The 16,508-nt window shown below is 43.0% G+C and overlaps 1 protein-coding gene across 1 annotated transcript in view; it reads right to left on the bottom strand.

Moving 5' to 3' along the window:
• BRD7 (bromodomain containing 7) overlaps positions 1-16,508 on the bottom strand; it is a 266,204-nt gene that overhangs the window by 12,110 nt on the left and 237,586 nt on the right. The window contains exons 12-13 of the mRNA XM_086947699.1: positions 11,127-11,238; positions 5,202-5,322 (exon numbers count right to left, since the gene is read on the bottom strand). Of these exons, the coding sequence (XP_086803825.1) occupies positions 5,202-5,322; positions 11,127-11,238 (233 nt within the window). The remainder of the gene's footprint in view (positions 1-5,201; positions 5,323-11,126; positions 11,239-16,508) is intronic.

The following is a 16,508-nucleotide window of genomic DNA, read 5'->3' as shown; positions in this document are numbered from 1 at the left end:
GCAGCCGAGTCAAGTTGTGGAAAAAAACCTGAGAATTCTATAGACCATCTTAGGAAAAAATATAGGGTTGGTAGGAAGGACCACCATATCTCTATGAAACTGAAAGAAAGGTTCTTCTAACTTTAAGGCCTGGAGCTCACCAACGCACCTTAGTGATGTGATGGCAACTAGGAAAGCTACCGTACAAGAGAGAAATTGTTAGGGACATGACTGAAGGGTCTCAAAATGGGGACCCATAAGTCTGGTGAGGATGATGTTAAGATTCCACAACGGGGCCAGAGGCACCTGTGAAGGAATGACTCTCGAGTCCCTCCATAAAAGCTTTAATCGCAGTAATACTGAAGAGAGAGACATGTTGCCTATTCTGGAGATATGCAGCCACCACTGCCACGTGTACTCAAATGGAGGTGAAGGCTAGTGCACATATTTGGAGGTGTAGTAGGAAACAAACAACGTTTTGAACAGTGGCTGCTAGCGGGTCAATCTGGTTTGCAAGGCAGTAGCAGACAGATCTTTTTCTTTTGACAGCATACCCAGGCAGGAGTCATGTTCGGAGTACTTCCTTAAGAATGTTTATACATTCAGGAGGAAGATTAAGGAAACCAAACGGTAAGACTTCAGGAGCAAGCTTGCAAGGTAGAGACTTTTGGGGTCGGGTGGCTGATTTCTCCATGGTTCTGCGTGAGAAGGTCCAGCCTGTTGGGGAGCCTCTCACGCAGAACCACCGAAATAGAGATGAGAGTGGTGAACCAGTGTTGTCTGACCCAAGTGGGAGCCACCAGGATGAGGGTGAGAGATTTGCAGCAGTTTCCGACCTACAAACGGAATGGGGGAGAGGTGTGAAAGAGTAGGAAAATATCCCTGACCAGTTCATCCATAGTGCATTGCCAATGGACTGTGGATGTGAGAATCAGGAGGCAAAGTTTGAGTATTTTGCATTTTATGCTGTGGCAAAGAGTTCCATGCCAGGAAACCCCCAGCAGTGGAAGTACCGGGTGGAGTTCCCACTCGTGGACTTGTTGCTGTATCCTGCTGAAAAGGTCCGCAAAGCGTTATTCACTCCCGAGAGGTGTTCCGCCAGCAGATGGATCCTTTGGGGTAGAGCCCAGCGCCAAAAGGGCTGATCTAGCAGAGAGAGTTGAGGTGATTGAGTGCCGTCCTACTTCTGTATGTAATACTTGGCTGTTATGTTGTCTGTCGTGACGAGGACTACCTTGCCAGTGGGGAAGGCCTTGAGGGCTAGATGGGCAGCTACTAACTTCAGATAGTTGATGTGAAGACACCTAGTACTGGGATCCCACTGATCCTAGCCAGTCAAGTTTTGTGGACGCACTGCCCTCCCACCCCCTACCCACTAAGAGATGTGTCCAGTGTAATGGTGTTCTATGGAACTGGGTCGAGAAAGGGCAGCCCCCGCAACAAGTTGTTAGTGTTCCACCACGGCAGAGAGCAATGAGTCCAGCGGCTGATGATAAATGGATCTTCTCAATGACCCTCCACCTGAGACCAGTGATGCGATAAAATCTTACGTAGGGTACTATGGCAATGCAGGAGGCATTCATGCCAAGGAGGAGCATGATGGTCCGGACTGTGATCTGTTGATTTGGCTGAAAAAGAGGGAGCAAAGCATGGAACAACTGGATTCTTTTTATTTGAGGGGGAGGGAATCTTTTTATTGCAGATAATAACAATAGCAGTGTGATGACAATCAATTACATAACATACAATTGGATTCATAGTCCGATGCTGAGTAAATCAACACTTACATTCACCGTATATCTAAGCCTCTCCGTATGCCTATAGGTCTTCTACCACCAGTTGGATCCCCTAAGAGCGTCCCATAGGCCTTTCATGTGCAACCCCCATGCAGATCAACCCTCGATATTCAGTGCACTTCTCCTATACTCTGGCCCACTTATCAGGACAGCCTTGGCTCTCGTAGACTGCCCTCTGAAACGACTGGATTCTTGATAGACCGGTATAGGCTTTGCAGACCTCTGCATTGAGGATGGCTCCCAAATAGGGTTCAATTTGAAGGGGATAGAGATGGTATTTTACAGCATGGTTGGTAAAGCCCAGTTTGTGAAGGAGGTCTATTGTGGCTTCAGTATGTGCATGGCAATGCTGTTGCATTGTGCTCTTTATCAGCCAATTGTCCAGGTATGGGAATACATGGATGCTTTGTCTTCGCAGTCGCGTGTTTACTACTGCAAGGCATTTGGTAAAAACCTGAGGTGCTGTGATGTCCCCCAAAGGGCAGCACTTTAAACTGGTAATGTTGACCACTTACTACAAACTGTAAGTAGCGCTGATGTACCAGATGAATCTGGATGTGGAAGTAGGCTTCTTTGAGGCTGAGTGCAGCCATGAAGTCACCTTGCTGTAGCAGTGGAATGACATCCTGAAGAGTGACCATGTGGAAATGTTCTGACAGAATTTACTCATTCAGGGCCTGAGGTCCAGAATGGGCCTTAGGGACCCGACCTTTTTGTAAATGATTAAGTAGAGGGAATAAACCACTGAAAGAGCGCTTGGACCTCTTCCAAAGCAGGTGCTGGTCTTGGGGGAGGTCTGCATGATGGTATGTTGGGTGGTGTGGAGATGAGCTCCAGGCAGTAACCGTGTTGAATGATGTCTAACACCCACTGGTCCGAGGTGATGTGTTGCTGAGCAGAGAAGAACATCTGAAGCCATCCCCTGATAGGTGCTCTGCGGTCAGGGGGAAGGAGTGGCCAGTCATTGTTCGGTTGAGGGGGCTCCTTTGGGGGAGCTACCTTTCCCTTTAGCTCTGGTACTGTTTCCACAGTAGGCACCTCTGAAGTAGCCTCTTGTGGAGATTTGTTGTACAGGTTGATGTTGAACGGAAGTGGAGGCTTCAGAGGAGGTGTTCTTGGAGCATGTGTGATACACTGAGCAGCGAAAGGACCCATTCGGGGTAGGCGTCTGCAGGGTACACATGGCTTTCCCAGTCTCTGTGTCAGGTTGCTACACTTTCTGTCCTGAGGAAGACCCGGTCAAATAAACGTTAGGGGTCCCGACTTGCATATCTTAACCGAATTTGCATTAATTGCCTGGACTCTGGGAAATTGATTCCATTATTTATTTCCCAAAAGTGTTTTTACCCTTAAACATATGTCATGCTGGACATACTCTTTTTGTAATGCGCACTGGATGTTCTTACACATATTTTTTTGACTTACTTTCACTTTCACTGCACAGTCACATGTAGCACTCTTCTACACTCTGGAACTGCCACCTTATTTATGATGGTGTATGTAATGCTATGAATAATTAACCCCCTGCATGCTCATGGCGGCCCCCGGCCGTCACGGTCGGCGTGTGCTCACGACGGCGGGGGCTGTCCAAATCCCGCCCACTATGTAAATCGCCCGCACAGTGCGAAAATTCGCTGCAAATGCAAGGGGTTAAACTGAATATCATTTGTTGGTTTTGATTGTGTTAATCGCTGCCGATTTATTGAATGTTTCTAAATGGTTACCATTGAAACAGTGTTCTATTTTTGGCTTTTATTACCCAAGTTCCCTTGGAATACAGGGTGCCACGCTATTTTCTTCTAATCCCTTTCACAAGGAGCACATCCCCACACAAATCAGCGCCCTTTAGTGCCAGTGACTTCCATGGTAATGCGTGCATTTTTGGACCAAATTATTATATTTTTCCTTTAGTCATTACTAGATTGACGAGGGTCCGGCAGCTTTCCCAGCATTAACAATTTGCAAAAAACAATGACAGAACAAAATAAGACTTGCTAAGGTCAAAAGGCTGGCGGTCAACGGCACATCTTGTGGCTTTGCCAATGCTTATTTGCTTTCTGCCATTACTAAGAGGTCTATATACAAAGTTCCCCACTCAATTGAAGATGTCATATAAGACTTCATCATCTTGGAACCATTTGTGAGACTCTTAGAATACTGATAAAGACAGTCTATTTATTGATTCATTCTCCATGACGTGCACCGCTATTAGGTTCAGTTCTCTGTGTGGGCCCAATGCCAGTTAGTTTGGGTTTCTATGGAAAGTGTTTTCAAACTGGTGCCTCCTTGTCTGGTCAGCTAATGCATGTTGGTGGTATTGTTTGTCTGGATCTAATTAGGTAATCTATTTCCAGGGATGAGAGAAAAGCCATGAGAGCCAGATGGACCATTCTGAGTTGGTGATAGTTTAAACGGTACAATGCTTCTTTGATTGTCCACTGCCCTTTTACAGTAGTGTTTAAAACGATCTCACCATCCTAACAGGGAAGAAAACATCACTATGCTCGGTGATGGCATCTCTTCCTGAAAGGGAACTCCCTTGAGTATGCTGTGCCTCTTCCACCACCGTGCTAGAGATAGTTTTGCTGCAGAGGTTATGATCAAATTGTCTTCCCAATTGTCCCTCTGGTTACATTATTGGTTGTCTAGGCATTGCTTCACGGGTCTCGGGTACAACATTGCATTCAGGACTATGTATAGAAAGAATGCCATAGAGCTTAGAAGATAGGATATTTATTTCGCTGTTGGGTTTCACGGTTGCCTCCAGGATGCAGTATTTATCCTGGATAGAGCTAGCAGAGTATGGACGTGAACACAGGAATAACTTGTCACCTTACTGTATGGCAATAAATGGATCAAGTGGATATTTATGCGGGAAAGTAGATTTATGAAGCATTCTGTCTCTTGAACAAGTAGATATTTTATAAAATTCCACACCCCAGAGCCTGTACCACCCATTCCCTTCAAGTGACCCAACAGAGGAAGACAAAAAGACCAACTGTCCCTGCATGATCTATACACCCGCTTTGCACTCTGTACTTAAATTGTAGGTAAACAACAATAGTTAGTGACAGCATTCTGACAGGCTGACCCAACCTGATGATTCCATAGAATGCTTTTTGGCATTATAGCTCCATAACGACATGAATACCCACGTAGGTAGGAGCCAGCACAAAGATCACAACTTGCAGTAATATAAATAACAATACTACGATTGACTGAGCTTTTACAATGCAGAAGGCCCTGACTAGAACTAACACTGCAATTAATGTACTACCTCATCATCGCTTAGCTCTTTTTCAAACATAATTGTGTGCGATAAAATATCCTTAGAGAACCCTCAAGAAAATGGACTGCAACCTGAAACAAAAGCCACAGTTTTGATACTACCCTGAAATGAATAACAGTTGGGTCATATATTCTTACCTTCGTTAGCAAATGTTTCTCCTGGAATGTCAAAACCAGTCACTGCACTGAGTGATGCAAATCTCCCATTATTAATGCTGTCAGAATTAATTCTGCTCACCGGTTGATCACTGTCAATTACCTAACAAAAACAAAAATAGCTATCTTTAAGCCAATTAAACACTAGCTATTTTTTTCTAATTTAGGCAATTTTTCAGAACACCAAAAGATTCACAAACAAGAAATAAGAGAAATGTTAGTCTGCTGAGGAAAGCATTAGAATTTTTTACGGTTAATCTGAAATTATCCTGGCTTACCCCTCCACATTAGTTGAAGAGACACTTATATGAAATTAATTGACAATAACAAGTACAATTCTTTGATTATCGCAATTTGCATGGGCGGTTAACCATCTTGGATTCTCTCTTTGTAAAGTTCATCAGCCACAGCTCAAAAATAAATGCCCATACCTGCAGACCATGGAAACGGATAAACCCCCATTTCAGGATGTTTGCGCCTAAAAATGCATGCAAGGCGTGCATGCAAAGATACATGGGCTTTCTGGTAGAAGTGCTGTGGTAGCCACGAGGCCCTCGTGAAAAAAATAAAAAATGAAAAGTAATAAAGCAAACACTGAGCTCTGCCATTAGAGTGTGCTACTTTCTGTGTGGATAAAGGCATTACTTTGAAAGAATACCGTGACTCACACAGGAATGAACCAATGGCTGAAGAGGGATGAGCCACTGCCCCATGCTGTAGGCGCTTTGGTGGGCAGAAGCAAAACATGACTCACACTTGAACAGACTCATGGCTGAAGAGTGCTGACTGAAAGCCTCTGTCAGTATGTATTTATATGTAGGTATGTTTTAAGATAAAAAAAAAAACGTTTGGCTAACTACTTTCTGGGTGAAATACACTAAAGTCTTTAAAGAAAGTTGCTGTCTATATCCTTTTGGACACACATTCGATTTTGAAATAGAAATAAAGTTATTTGTGTCCTTAATTATTCAATTAGTGTATAGTGTATCGACACTAAACTCTCACGCTATGGGTATCCCTGCCTTTGCGCAGAATCTGGCAGGGGTGTTGGTTGCCTGTACCCACACAAACAATTTTACTAGAGTATATATACATATTTTATTTTTGTTTGTTCTTGTTTTAAGAAACGTTATCTTTGAGGTCGGTTTAAACCAAAAAACCCTGTGAAATTAGGCACTATGTTACTGGTATGGAAGAAATAAAGACACAGGCCATGGAGGGCAGATCTTTTCCAGAAAAACAAATTAGACTACAAGTATCCGAATAGGCCATGAACACTATTTTATCTTCTTTTAAAGCAAAATTAGATAGCATCAAAGTAGTACGGAATAATGCTAACCTGAACTTTGCACTGATGCCACTATGAACTGCGCAGAGGATAATGCCTCGCCCCCGTTAATGGTTGGCACTAGTGTTATTGCTATATGGCAAATCTGCACAAAGCCTTGCAAAAACTAAATATGGCCATTTAGGCTTGATGTTATAAAGGAAGTTACAACAGATATAATTTCAATTCTAATTCCCACACATATTGATAATTGAAAAACAAAAAAAAACATTGTCTGAGGAATATGCTCTGCTGGTCCTGGAGACTGAGGAATGACCACGGTGTTTTGAAAAAGCCACACCCTATGGACAGAAGCTCGCATTCCCATCGATCAGTGTGGATAGGCGGGAAAGCAGGCAAGGAGGGGAGTGACTTGGTTCAATAACTTCACAGAATTGCAGGAAAAAAAAGAAAATGTATTGAAACCTGTGATGTCAAGGACCAACACACCTTCAGACACTCACGCCTACAGACAATTACACAGGCACCTATGCACATAGATTACAAGACATGCACCTGCCATCGGCACCATGGTAGACTGTTAGAAAGATGCCAGGACGAACGAGCTAGAGTCTGGAGCCCATTCATGCTTGCCAAGACCAAAGGCATGCAAAGTGGCAAAGATCTTTTTTTTTTTTTTTTTTGCAACCATCGAAAAGTTTTATGGAAACTTTGGAACTTCAAAAATGTATATAAGCTTTCTGCTTTGCCTCAATCAGATAACAGAGAGGTAATGACCAGGCAGGGATCAATCAAAATGCAACCTTTGGGTACTGCACGGATGTATGATTGACACAGATGTATGATTTACAATATACTGCACTAGTTTATTACAGTGCAGTGCAGTTCTGACATCACAAAGCCCACTGCCGATGCTAGCGGAGACCGCCAAAAGAAAACTTACTCTGAAAAACAGTTTACTGCCACCTAAACAGTTAAAGCTTTACACACACCTTTCTCAGCTTTTCATCCTGAAATTCCACAGATATTAGCCAAGTAGTGTAAAAAACATTGTTTTGCACTGCTGTGATTCAATAAAGGGAAGCAGGAATCTATCTTATTTTTAGGCTATTTATAATTGTTTTAGAAAGTGTTGTCCTAAGCTACAAATGTTTAAAAGGGCTGAACAGCATATAGGACAAAGAAGCCCGATGCATGTAATAATGGCAAGAGGGAATCAGCTGTGTATCGGTTTTAACAATCAGGGTAAAAAGCAGCATGTGATTGACAGTGTCCCAAAAGTACACAATATGGACCACAAAGTGAATCATCAATTTAAATCCTTTGAAGGAATACGAACACTAATATGTGATTGGCAGTGTTACAATAGCATGCTATTGATGCAAATAGTGAATCATTAACTGAAGTCCTTTTTAAGAGTAAAAAGACGAACAAATGGTGAAAATCGAATTACATAATTGAGCTCCAACTCCATGAGGTTGCACAGATGACAAACCATGAATTTAAATCATTAGTCCAGAGCAACACAAGTAAGAATAAATGGGGAAAACCCTCTGAAAACAGACAGATTCAACAAACCTTACCCTAGTGTTAATATCTAGATAGTAAGTACGTGTGCAGATACATACAAAAAGGGAGCAGCGCCAGATTAAAGATACAAACTTAGACTAGGATGGAGAGGGACTCAGTGTAGGTATTCAAAGGACCAGTGCTTTTGGGAAGGTGTCTTGAAAATGGTAAATGAAGGAGCTTTCCAAGAAAGTGTTTGTGACAGATATTTAGGAGTGAAAAGGGCTGTTTATATAAATCATGTTTTGCTGTGCACGGGCCTCCAATACCGCTCCCATTTGAGAAAGTAGAGTGGTGGGGTGATGTGGTCAGATTTGCCGCTTACTATACCGAATGTAGAAGACCCATAATCCAGACTGAATGTGACTCATGTCCCAGCAGTTATTTTGAGATCTTGCCTAGAGAATATATTATTTACGTTTTTGATTTTTGGCAGATGGAATCTCGCATACTCAGCCTATCCATGCATGTGACAAAAGGTTGCCCATGGCACTTTAAGGAAGATCACTTCAGACTGGCGATGTAAAGAGCATTATCGTGCAAACATTTCCTAGAGCTAGCAGGCAAAAAGTAAAAGATGCTGACAAGAATATCTGAACAGCTGCATATCTCCCTCATACCAATACTGCGATGGCCACAGACAAGTTTGTATCTCTGCCAGAATGTGGTTCAGTAAACACAAAACAGAACTTTCATAATGTGCAGTAGGGCTTGCAGAGAAAAGGCTCACAGGTGAAAGCTTTGGAGATTAGATCAAATTGGAAAGGGCTAAATGCAATGCTGAAATACAGAAAACAAATAAAAAGCCAATGGATGTCCAGAAGTCTCCCTGAGCTCCTGGTCTTTGTCCGATCTGCATAAACAGTCAGATGTCTTTTGGTATATAGACCTTAAGGTTTCTACCCTGCTGGAGTGGGACCACGGTAAAAAAGATAAGAGACATGGACCCCTTGACTGATAACGAATCCTATGAGCACTCTAGGCATAAATATGGAATGAGGCCCAAGGAAAAAACATGAATGACTAATAGACAGCGACTGCTACTCATTTATGATTTGGTGTCAGTAGGGTTGTTGTCCATCTAACCAGTTTCATGTATTGGTTATTAATGGTTGAAACCGGGCCGGCGGCTATACCAATGATCAAATACCAGGGCACATACTCCCACATGAGATAAAACAGGATATCAGAGGATATCAGAAAAGCCCATGCCCATATCAACAGACAAGAACAAAAAAATACCAAGAAATCAATTGTGTCTGTAGGATGCAAACATGTACACACCAAACTTTACACAAGCCTAACTACATGCACATGCTTGGAAATCAACCATAGATGACAGAATGACACTAATAATGCTAGAACAATGTTTCCTCTTCCTCTCCCCCAAGGCAGATAACAAAAAGAATATAATTATTACTACATTAAAGCTCGATTAATTCCCTATGGCTGCTAGAGCAGCATGAACCAATATTTTAACTCAGGAATTGAGGGGGAAGCAGAGAATCTGCTGACCCTTCTTGAAGAGATTTTAATTTCTGCTTGGAATACAGGATCCAACTCTCTGATGAACAGCCGAACAAAGACCGAGCAATCAAATCACCTTACAAGACCAACTGAGATCTAAAGTATGTAAGACGGCTGGAATGGTCGAGAGAGGAATAAGATCCTGAAACGTCTTCCCTAACCGCTTTTACCACACTCCAACAAGAGAGCTTCCATTATCCTGATCCAGGACCGTTAGAATCAGATCAGATTGCATTGTAAAGGTTGCCTATAAACAGCAAACAGGAAGCTTACAAAGAATATTAAACATAAGATAAGCAGTGAATTCAGTCAGTGTCCCAAAACTGTTGGTGCCTGGTGCAATATAGGAAGGGCAATTGGAAATGATATGATTCTATCGCCACGGTTTTGCTGCATTGTTATGGATTTACTGCATTTGCCACATAATCCACCATCTGCTGCATTATTTGCAGATTTCAGTTGCTCACTGCTGTTTCCACGTGTTAAGTTGGTACTAATGACATGAAATGTTTAGCAACAAATTATTCAAAGTGTTGACTATGACAAAATAGCATAACACAAACACAGAATGTACCGCATATTTTATTTTACCACATGGTTTAGTTATCCTTACAGCATAGTTTGAGCCTCCATTGCCATATAATTTCAGTGTGCATATCTGTGGGAAAACTAACCACTCAGATAACTGTCCAAAGAGAGACAAATCCTCCATCAATGGAGCGGTAGCAGTATTAATCCCCCATATTAAAATCCATTAAAAAAACCTCTCTTCAACTCAGTTGTGCTAGAAAAATAGGGGACCTTAGCATAGTCCTCTTTTCTTAGTTACAGATATCTGGAACAGAAGTGTGATATGTGCAGGGGCTGGAAAGGAAGCAGTGAAACTTGGGGGGAGGAGTGCAACTTTGGACTTTTCTTGAGAACTTGACATAAAAGGGCGCTTCTATTTTGAGGAACTCTATACTAAACACTCTTGATACAGCAAGTAACTTTGCAATATGTGACTGAAAATTATCTCTTGTGATCTCATTACAGATGGACATTGAGTTCAAATTGCAATGAACGCTTAACAATCCTTCACTGACAAAGAATATACTACACCTAAATTATAGTGTAATATAACGTTCATGAATCCCAAGTTCACTGAGAGTAATATGTATTTTTCTGTTGGATAATGATCCACTTGAGCTGGCCTGAACCCCAACAATCAAACCACATCCATCTTCCATACTAATCAAGCTTTGAAAATAGGTGTTCAGAATTTATTTAACAGCGGACTGTGAGTTAATGTTATTCTTTTCAACAACAAAGAGCGTGATCCTGTGCACACTACCAGCTCCCTCCTCTTCAGGTACTTAGCAGAACAGTGTAAAAATGCTGAAGCATGGCCATAAGATTTACAAAAACTTGCCACATAAATGTAATCATTTGATCAAAAGCAAATTCTGAGTGTTGGGCTATAAAAGCATTACAAAACTGTGCCAAGAGTTACAATGGTCAACACTGAAATTTGGAAAACGTACCATTTCTTCTTCCCGTAACGCCCTGGAGTGCTCACCATTGGTGAAAGCATCCAGTATGCAATCTGCCATTCCGTAAGGGTGCTCCTGTGTCTTCGCCAAAAAGTCATCAACACTAGGGGAAAATTGTCAAGATTTGTTATGTCACACCAATTTTCTCTTTCTATTTACACATATAATCCATCTGTATCAAAATCTGTTTTTACAATACGATATAAGTACGTCAGATTTTACACCCAAAAATAATTTGACACCCCAGGAATGCTAGCAATATAGTCGTCGGTGAGAATGGTAAAAGCTGCAGGCGAAGCAGTCTGCCTTCACCTATTGGCCTTTTATGGAATCACTTGCCAAAGAAAGTACGGGAAAACTCAAATAGTATTAGATGGCTCAATTCTGCTGGATGACGCAGGTGGAAACGCAAACGGTATAATTCAAAGTTGTTTTTAAACTCATGGACCTGGGAACAGATGAGGACACAATTACTGGATTTCAATATACTTGCAATACCATTTCACAACAAGATGCTCAATATAACATCATTAACACAAGGGTTGTTGAAAGATTCAGCAACGGGTAGCAAATACTCCTGGTGAAGAAAGTCAATTTTGTAGAAAGGAGTTGGTCAAATTGTGTGTCACAAGATCAATTCTCCACTCACTACTCTTCAGCAAACCTATAAGTTACACTGCAGACGAGCACGGCGCCAAACCATGCTACTTTCAATAGCACTCTAGTATGCCACAGGTGAGTACAAACAATTTAAAGAGCTTACAAGCAGAAAGTCCTGGAAGCTGACGAGGCAGTGCAAATTTAAAGCACAAAGTAAACTAGGAAAAGCACATCATCAGAGGTGAGTTTTATAAGCCCAGACTTCATAGAGGGATGATCTAATGACAGCTATTTTTTTTTTTTTTTTTTTAATGACCGAAAAATGGACAGGCAAATTTTAACTGCTCCAGCCAGTGGTGGGGCAAGAGAGTTGCGGGTGCTACTCTCTAAACTGGATGGGTTTAGATCATCTGAAAATCAAACCTCAAAAGGCTGAATTATTCCTCATTTCCTCATCACGCTCGACGTTTAATGTACATACTTGGATTAACTCATGTGGAGAATTAGAATGTAAACCAGCAGTGGTTGACAGTGCTTACAGGCACATGCATCATTGTTGGCTTTTGCGATTTCTTAATTGCGTTTTTTAAATCGCAATTAAGAAATCGGAAAAGGCTATGCATGAAGAAATCGCTGAAAAATGTGCGATTTCTTAAAATTCCTTAAATGCGACTCGCAAATTGCGAATCGCAATTAAGGAATACCTCCCCATTCATTCCTATGGGCCTAGAGGCCCATAGGAATGAATGGGAAGACATTCTCAATTTGCGATTAGCAATTCGCGAATCGCAAATTGAGAATGCGATTTCAGGGGTGCAGGGGTGTCCAAAGGACACCCTGTTGCACCCCTGAAATCAATCTGTGCACATATGTTGTGCACACACATGCCCTTAGGGCATGTGTGTGCACAACATGAAACTTTGAAAAATGCACAAAAGTGCATTTTTCAAAGTTTTTGCAAATTACCATGAGGTTCAACTGATGGAGCAGATTTCATCTGCAGTCAGGCATTGTTTTATTTTTTGTGCTTCAGACAGACTGCATTTAAATTGCCACGCACATTTTGGTGCAAGTTAAAAACATGGCACATAAAAAAACATGAAAGTGAGGCCTATTTAGTCTGAAATGCTTTTTCTGAATTAACATGTGTTTTTGCAATGTAGAGAAAAGTGGCCTTTTTAGCTTTGAAGATTAATAGAATATGTTTCTCTCTTCCCAGCTCATCCCATGCAATCTACATTCACTATTTCTGTCTTAAAAGACTTTGACTTGCTGCATATTTTGATAAATATTTTCAGTTAATAACACCTCTTTTACTTTGTTGCACATTGCATATTTATTTTGCATGTTGTACATAAATAATAGAAAAGCTGCTTTACGCTAGTAGCTTGGCTAGGTAAACATTTATAAGGAGTATTAGTATGAATTTGGGAAACATAATGGGCTGATTTACATGAAATTAACATTATCTTTGTGTTTATTTTATTTTTGGGGCCTACCATTAAATGGCTGCCTGTGAAACCATCAAAAGCTATGGCTTGCTTTGAATGAGAAGGGAGCATGCGCAGACCGTGGCAGCTTTCCTCATGCCAAGGAGTCAACACCTTGAACTATACATCCTTGTGATTCTGCCAAATGTACCAGTGTTAGTTAAAAGTGTCCATCTGACTGCGCTTTGGCAGGAAGGGAGGAAGACTATGGAAACATTTTCCCTAGCAATTGTTGCAAACTTATAAAATGTATTTATTATGTATGCTTCTTTTGTTAAAAACTGGCATGGTCAGGTTTTTAGGTCTCGGCTAAAGACGCGCGGAAGCGCGTCTCCGCCGAGATCTTATGTCAGCGACTATCATTCCCAGGAGACAGTCCTGGCCACGCGCATCCTTCCAGGCGATTTGTAACTGGAACGCGCGCTGTGGCCAGGCGCTGTCTCCTGGGAAGCGCAAGCACCACACACGCATGCGCATACACACACACACGCGCCCATGCACGCACGCACATACATACATACATACAGAGACACCACCCCTGACTCATACACACACGCGCGCACACACACAAGTGCACCGAGGCCCCCCCTCCCCCTCCCCCGCCGTCACCGTCGCACACATACATACACACACACACACGAGCATACACACACACAAGTGCACCAATCGCGCTCCAGCCGTTTGGAACTTACCTTACCTCAGCACGCAGCGCCCAACCTCCTGCTGGCGCGGCCCCGGGGCTCTACACCGCTCACAGGAGCCCCGGGCCGCAAGACGCTACGACTCCGCCTGCCTCCTCTTCCGGTGTGAACGTGGCCCCGCCCCCGTCACAGGCGACCGTGCCTGACTTCCGGGGCCAAGTCCCACTTGAGTTTGTTCAGCGTCAACCGTGTCTAATATATTACATGTGCATGGCGAACGTCTGGTTAACGTTTACATTTACTTTTTTTGCCGTGACCTACGTGATTTAGTTAAGCAGAAAAAAAGACGTGTCATGATTGTAACTGGAAAAAAAATATTCCTTTGGCGGGTGAACGTTTTGTGGGCTGTGATGGAAAAGTGATCAGATAAACTCGGGGAAACTCAGCAATGCGCGAGAAGTACGATGACAGCTGCGCCGTTTGCACGTAGCTGAGATGAGTGGAATTGTTTAGCCTGTGTGTCACATCCGTTTTATATAGTGATTAGGCTAATCTCATTTATAGGTTTTTCATGTCAGTAATGTTGTACTTGTATTGTACTTCATATCAGCAGGCCATTTCCATATCGATTAGTTCAACCTTAAAGCACTTGTGGTTTTCCCATCGTTAATTTAAGGCGTGTGATGTAAATGAATGCCAAATTCTAAATGACAGGACATTTTCCCCATTAGTCATCATGTGCAGCTCAATGTAGGCTTCGGTCTTAACTTCTTACATTTGTATACCCATCAGTTGTCTAAATTACTGATTTATGGCCAATTCCAATTAACCCTGCAAACTAGATCGGCCTGGGAGTACATCGAGTTAGTCTGTTGACAACATATTTATTGTCACAGTGAGTGCAGAGTAGTGAGTGCAGAGTAGTGAGTGCAGAGTAGTGAGTGCAGAGTGCAGAGTAGTGAGTAGTGAGTGCTGAGTAGTGAGTAGTGAGTGCAGAGTAGTGAGTGCAGAGTAGTGAGTGCAGAGTAGTGAGTGCAGAGTGCAGAGTAGTGAGTGCAGAGTAGTGAGTGCAGAGTAGTGAGTGCAGAGTAGTGAGTGCAGAGTGCAGAGTAGTGAGTGCAGAGTAGTGAGTAGTGAGTGCGGAGTAGTGAGTGCAGAGTAGTGAGTGCAGAGTAGTGAGTGCAGAGTAGTGAGTGCAGAGTGCAGAGTAGTGAGTGCAGAGTGCAGAGTAGTGAGTAGTGAGTGCAGAGTAGTGAGTAGTGAGTGCAAAGTAGTGAGTAGTGAGTGCAGAGTAGTGAGTGCAGAGTGCAGAGTAGTGAGTAGTGAGTGCTGAGTAGTGAGTGCAGAGTGCAGAGTAGTGAGTAGTGAGTGCTGAGTAGTGAGTGCTGAGTAGTGAGTAGTGAGTGCAGAGTAGTGAGTGCAGAGTAGTGAGTGCAGAGTGCAGAGTAGTGAGTGCAGAGTAGTGAGTGCAGAGTAGTGAGTGCAGAGTAGTGAGTGCAGAGTAGTGAGTGCAGAGTGCAGAGTAGTGAGTAGTGAGTGCAGAGTAGTGAGTAGTGAGTGCAGAGTAGTGAGTGCAGAGTAGTGAGTGCAGAGTAGTGAGTGCAGAGTAGTGAGTGTGAGTAGTGAGTGTAGAGTAGTGAGTGTAGAGTAGTGAGTGCAGAGTAGTGAGTGCAGAGTAGTGAGTGCAGAGTAGTGAGTGCAGAGTAGTGAGTGCAGAGTGCAGAGTAGTGAGTGCAGAGTAGTGAGTAGTGAGTGCAGAGTAGTGAGTAGTGAGTGCAGAGTAGTGAGTGCAGAGTAGTGAGTGCAGAGTAGTGAGTGCAGAGTAGTGAGTGCAGAGTAGTGAGTTCAGAGTAGTGAGTGCAGAGTAGTGAGTGCAGAGTAGTGAGTGCAGAGTAGTGAGTGTGAGTAGTGAGTGCAGAGTAGTGAGTGCAGAGTAGTGAGTGCAGAGTAGTGAGTGCAGAGTAGTGAGTGCAGAGTAGTGAGTGCAGAGTAGTGAGTGCAGAGTAGTGAGTAGTGAGTGCAGAGTAGTGAGTGCAGAGTAGTGAGTGCAGAGTAGTGAGTGCAGAGTAGTGAGTGCAGAGTGCAGAGTAGTGAGTGCAGAGTGCAGAGTAGTGAGTGCAGAGTGCAGAGTAGTGAGTAGTGAGTGCAGAGTGCAGAGTAGTGAGTGCAGAGTGCAGAGTAGTGAGTGCAGAGTGCAGAGTAGTGAGTAGTGAGTGCAGAGTAGTGAGTGCAGAGTAGTGAGTAGTGAGTGCAGAGTAGTGAGTAGTGAGTGCAGAGTAGTGAGTGCAGAGTAGTGAGTAGTGAGTGCAGAGTAGTGAGTAGTGAGTGCAGAGTAGTGAGTGCAGAGTAGTGAGTGCAGAGTAGTGAGTGCAGAGTAGTGAGTGCAGAGTAGTGAGTAGTGAGTGCAGAGTAGTGAGTGCAGAGTAGTGAGTGCAGAGTAGTGAGTGCAGAGTGCAGAGTAGTGAGTAGTGAGTGCAGAGTAGTGAGTAGTGAGTGCAGAGTAGTGAGTAGTGAGTAGTGAGTGCAGAGTAGTGAGTAGTGAGTGCAGAGTAGTGAGTGCAGAGTGCAGAGTAGTGAGTAGTGAGTGCAGAGTAGTGAGTAGTGAGTGCAGAGTAGTGAGTGCAGAGTAGTGAGTGCAGAGT

This window comes from Lissotriton vulgaris, chromosome 12 (assembly GCF_964263255.1).
Source record: "Lissotriton vulgaris chromosome 12, aLisVul1.2, whole genome shotgun sequence".
In the NCBI taxonomy this organism is placed as follows: Eukaryota; Metazoa; Chordata; class Amphibia; order Caudata; family Salamandridae; genus Lissotriton; species Lissotriton vulgaris.
Note: the sequence above shows the minus strand (reverse complement) of the source record. Positions and strands in the feature narration are given on the sequence as shown.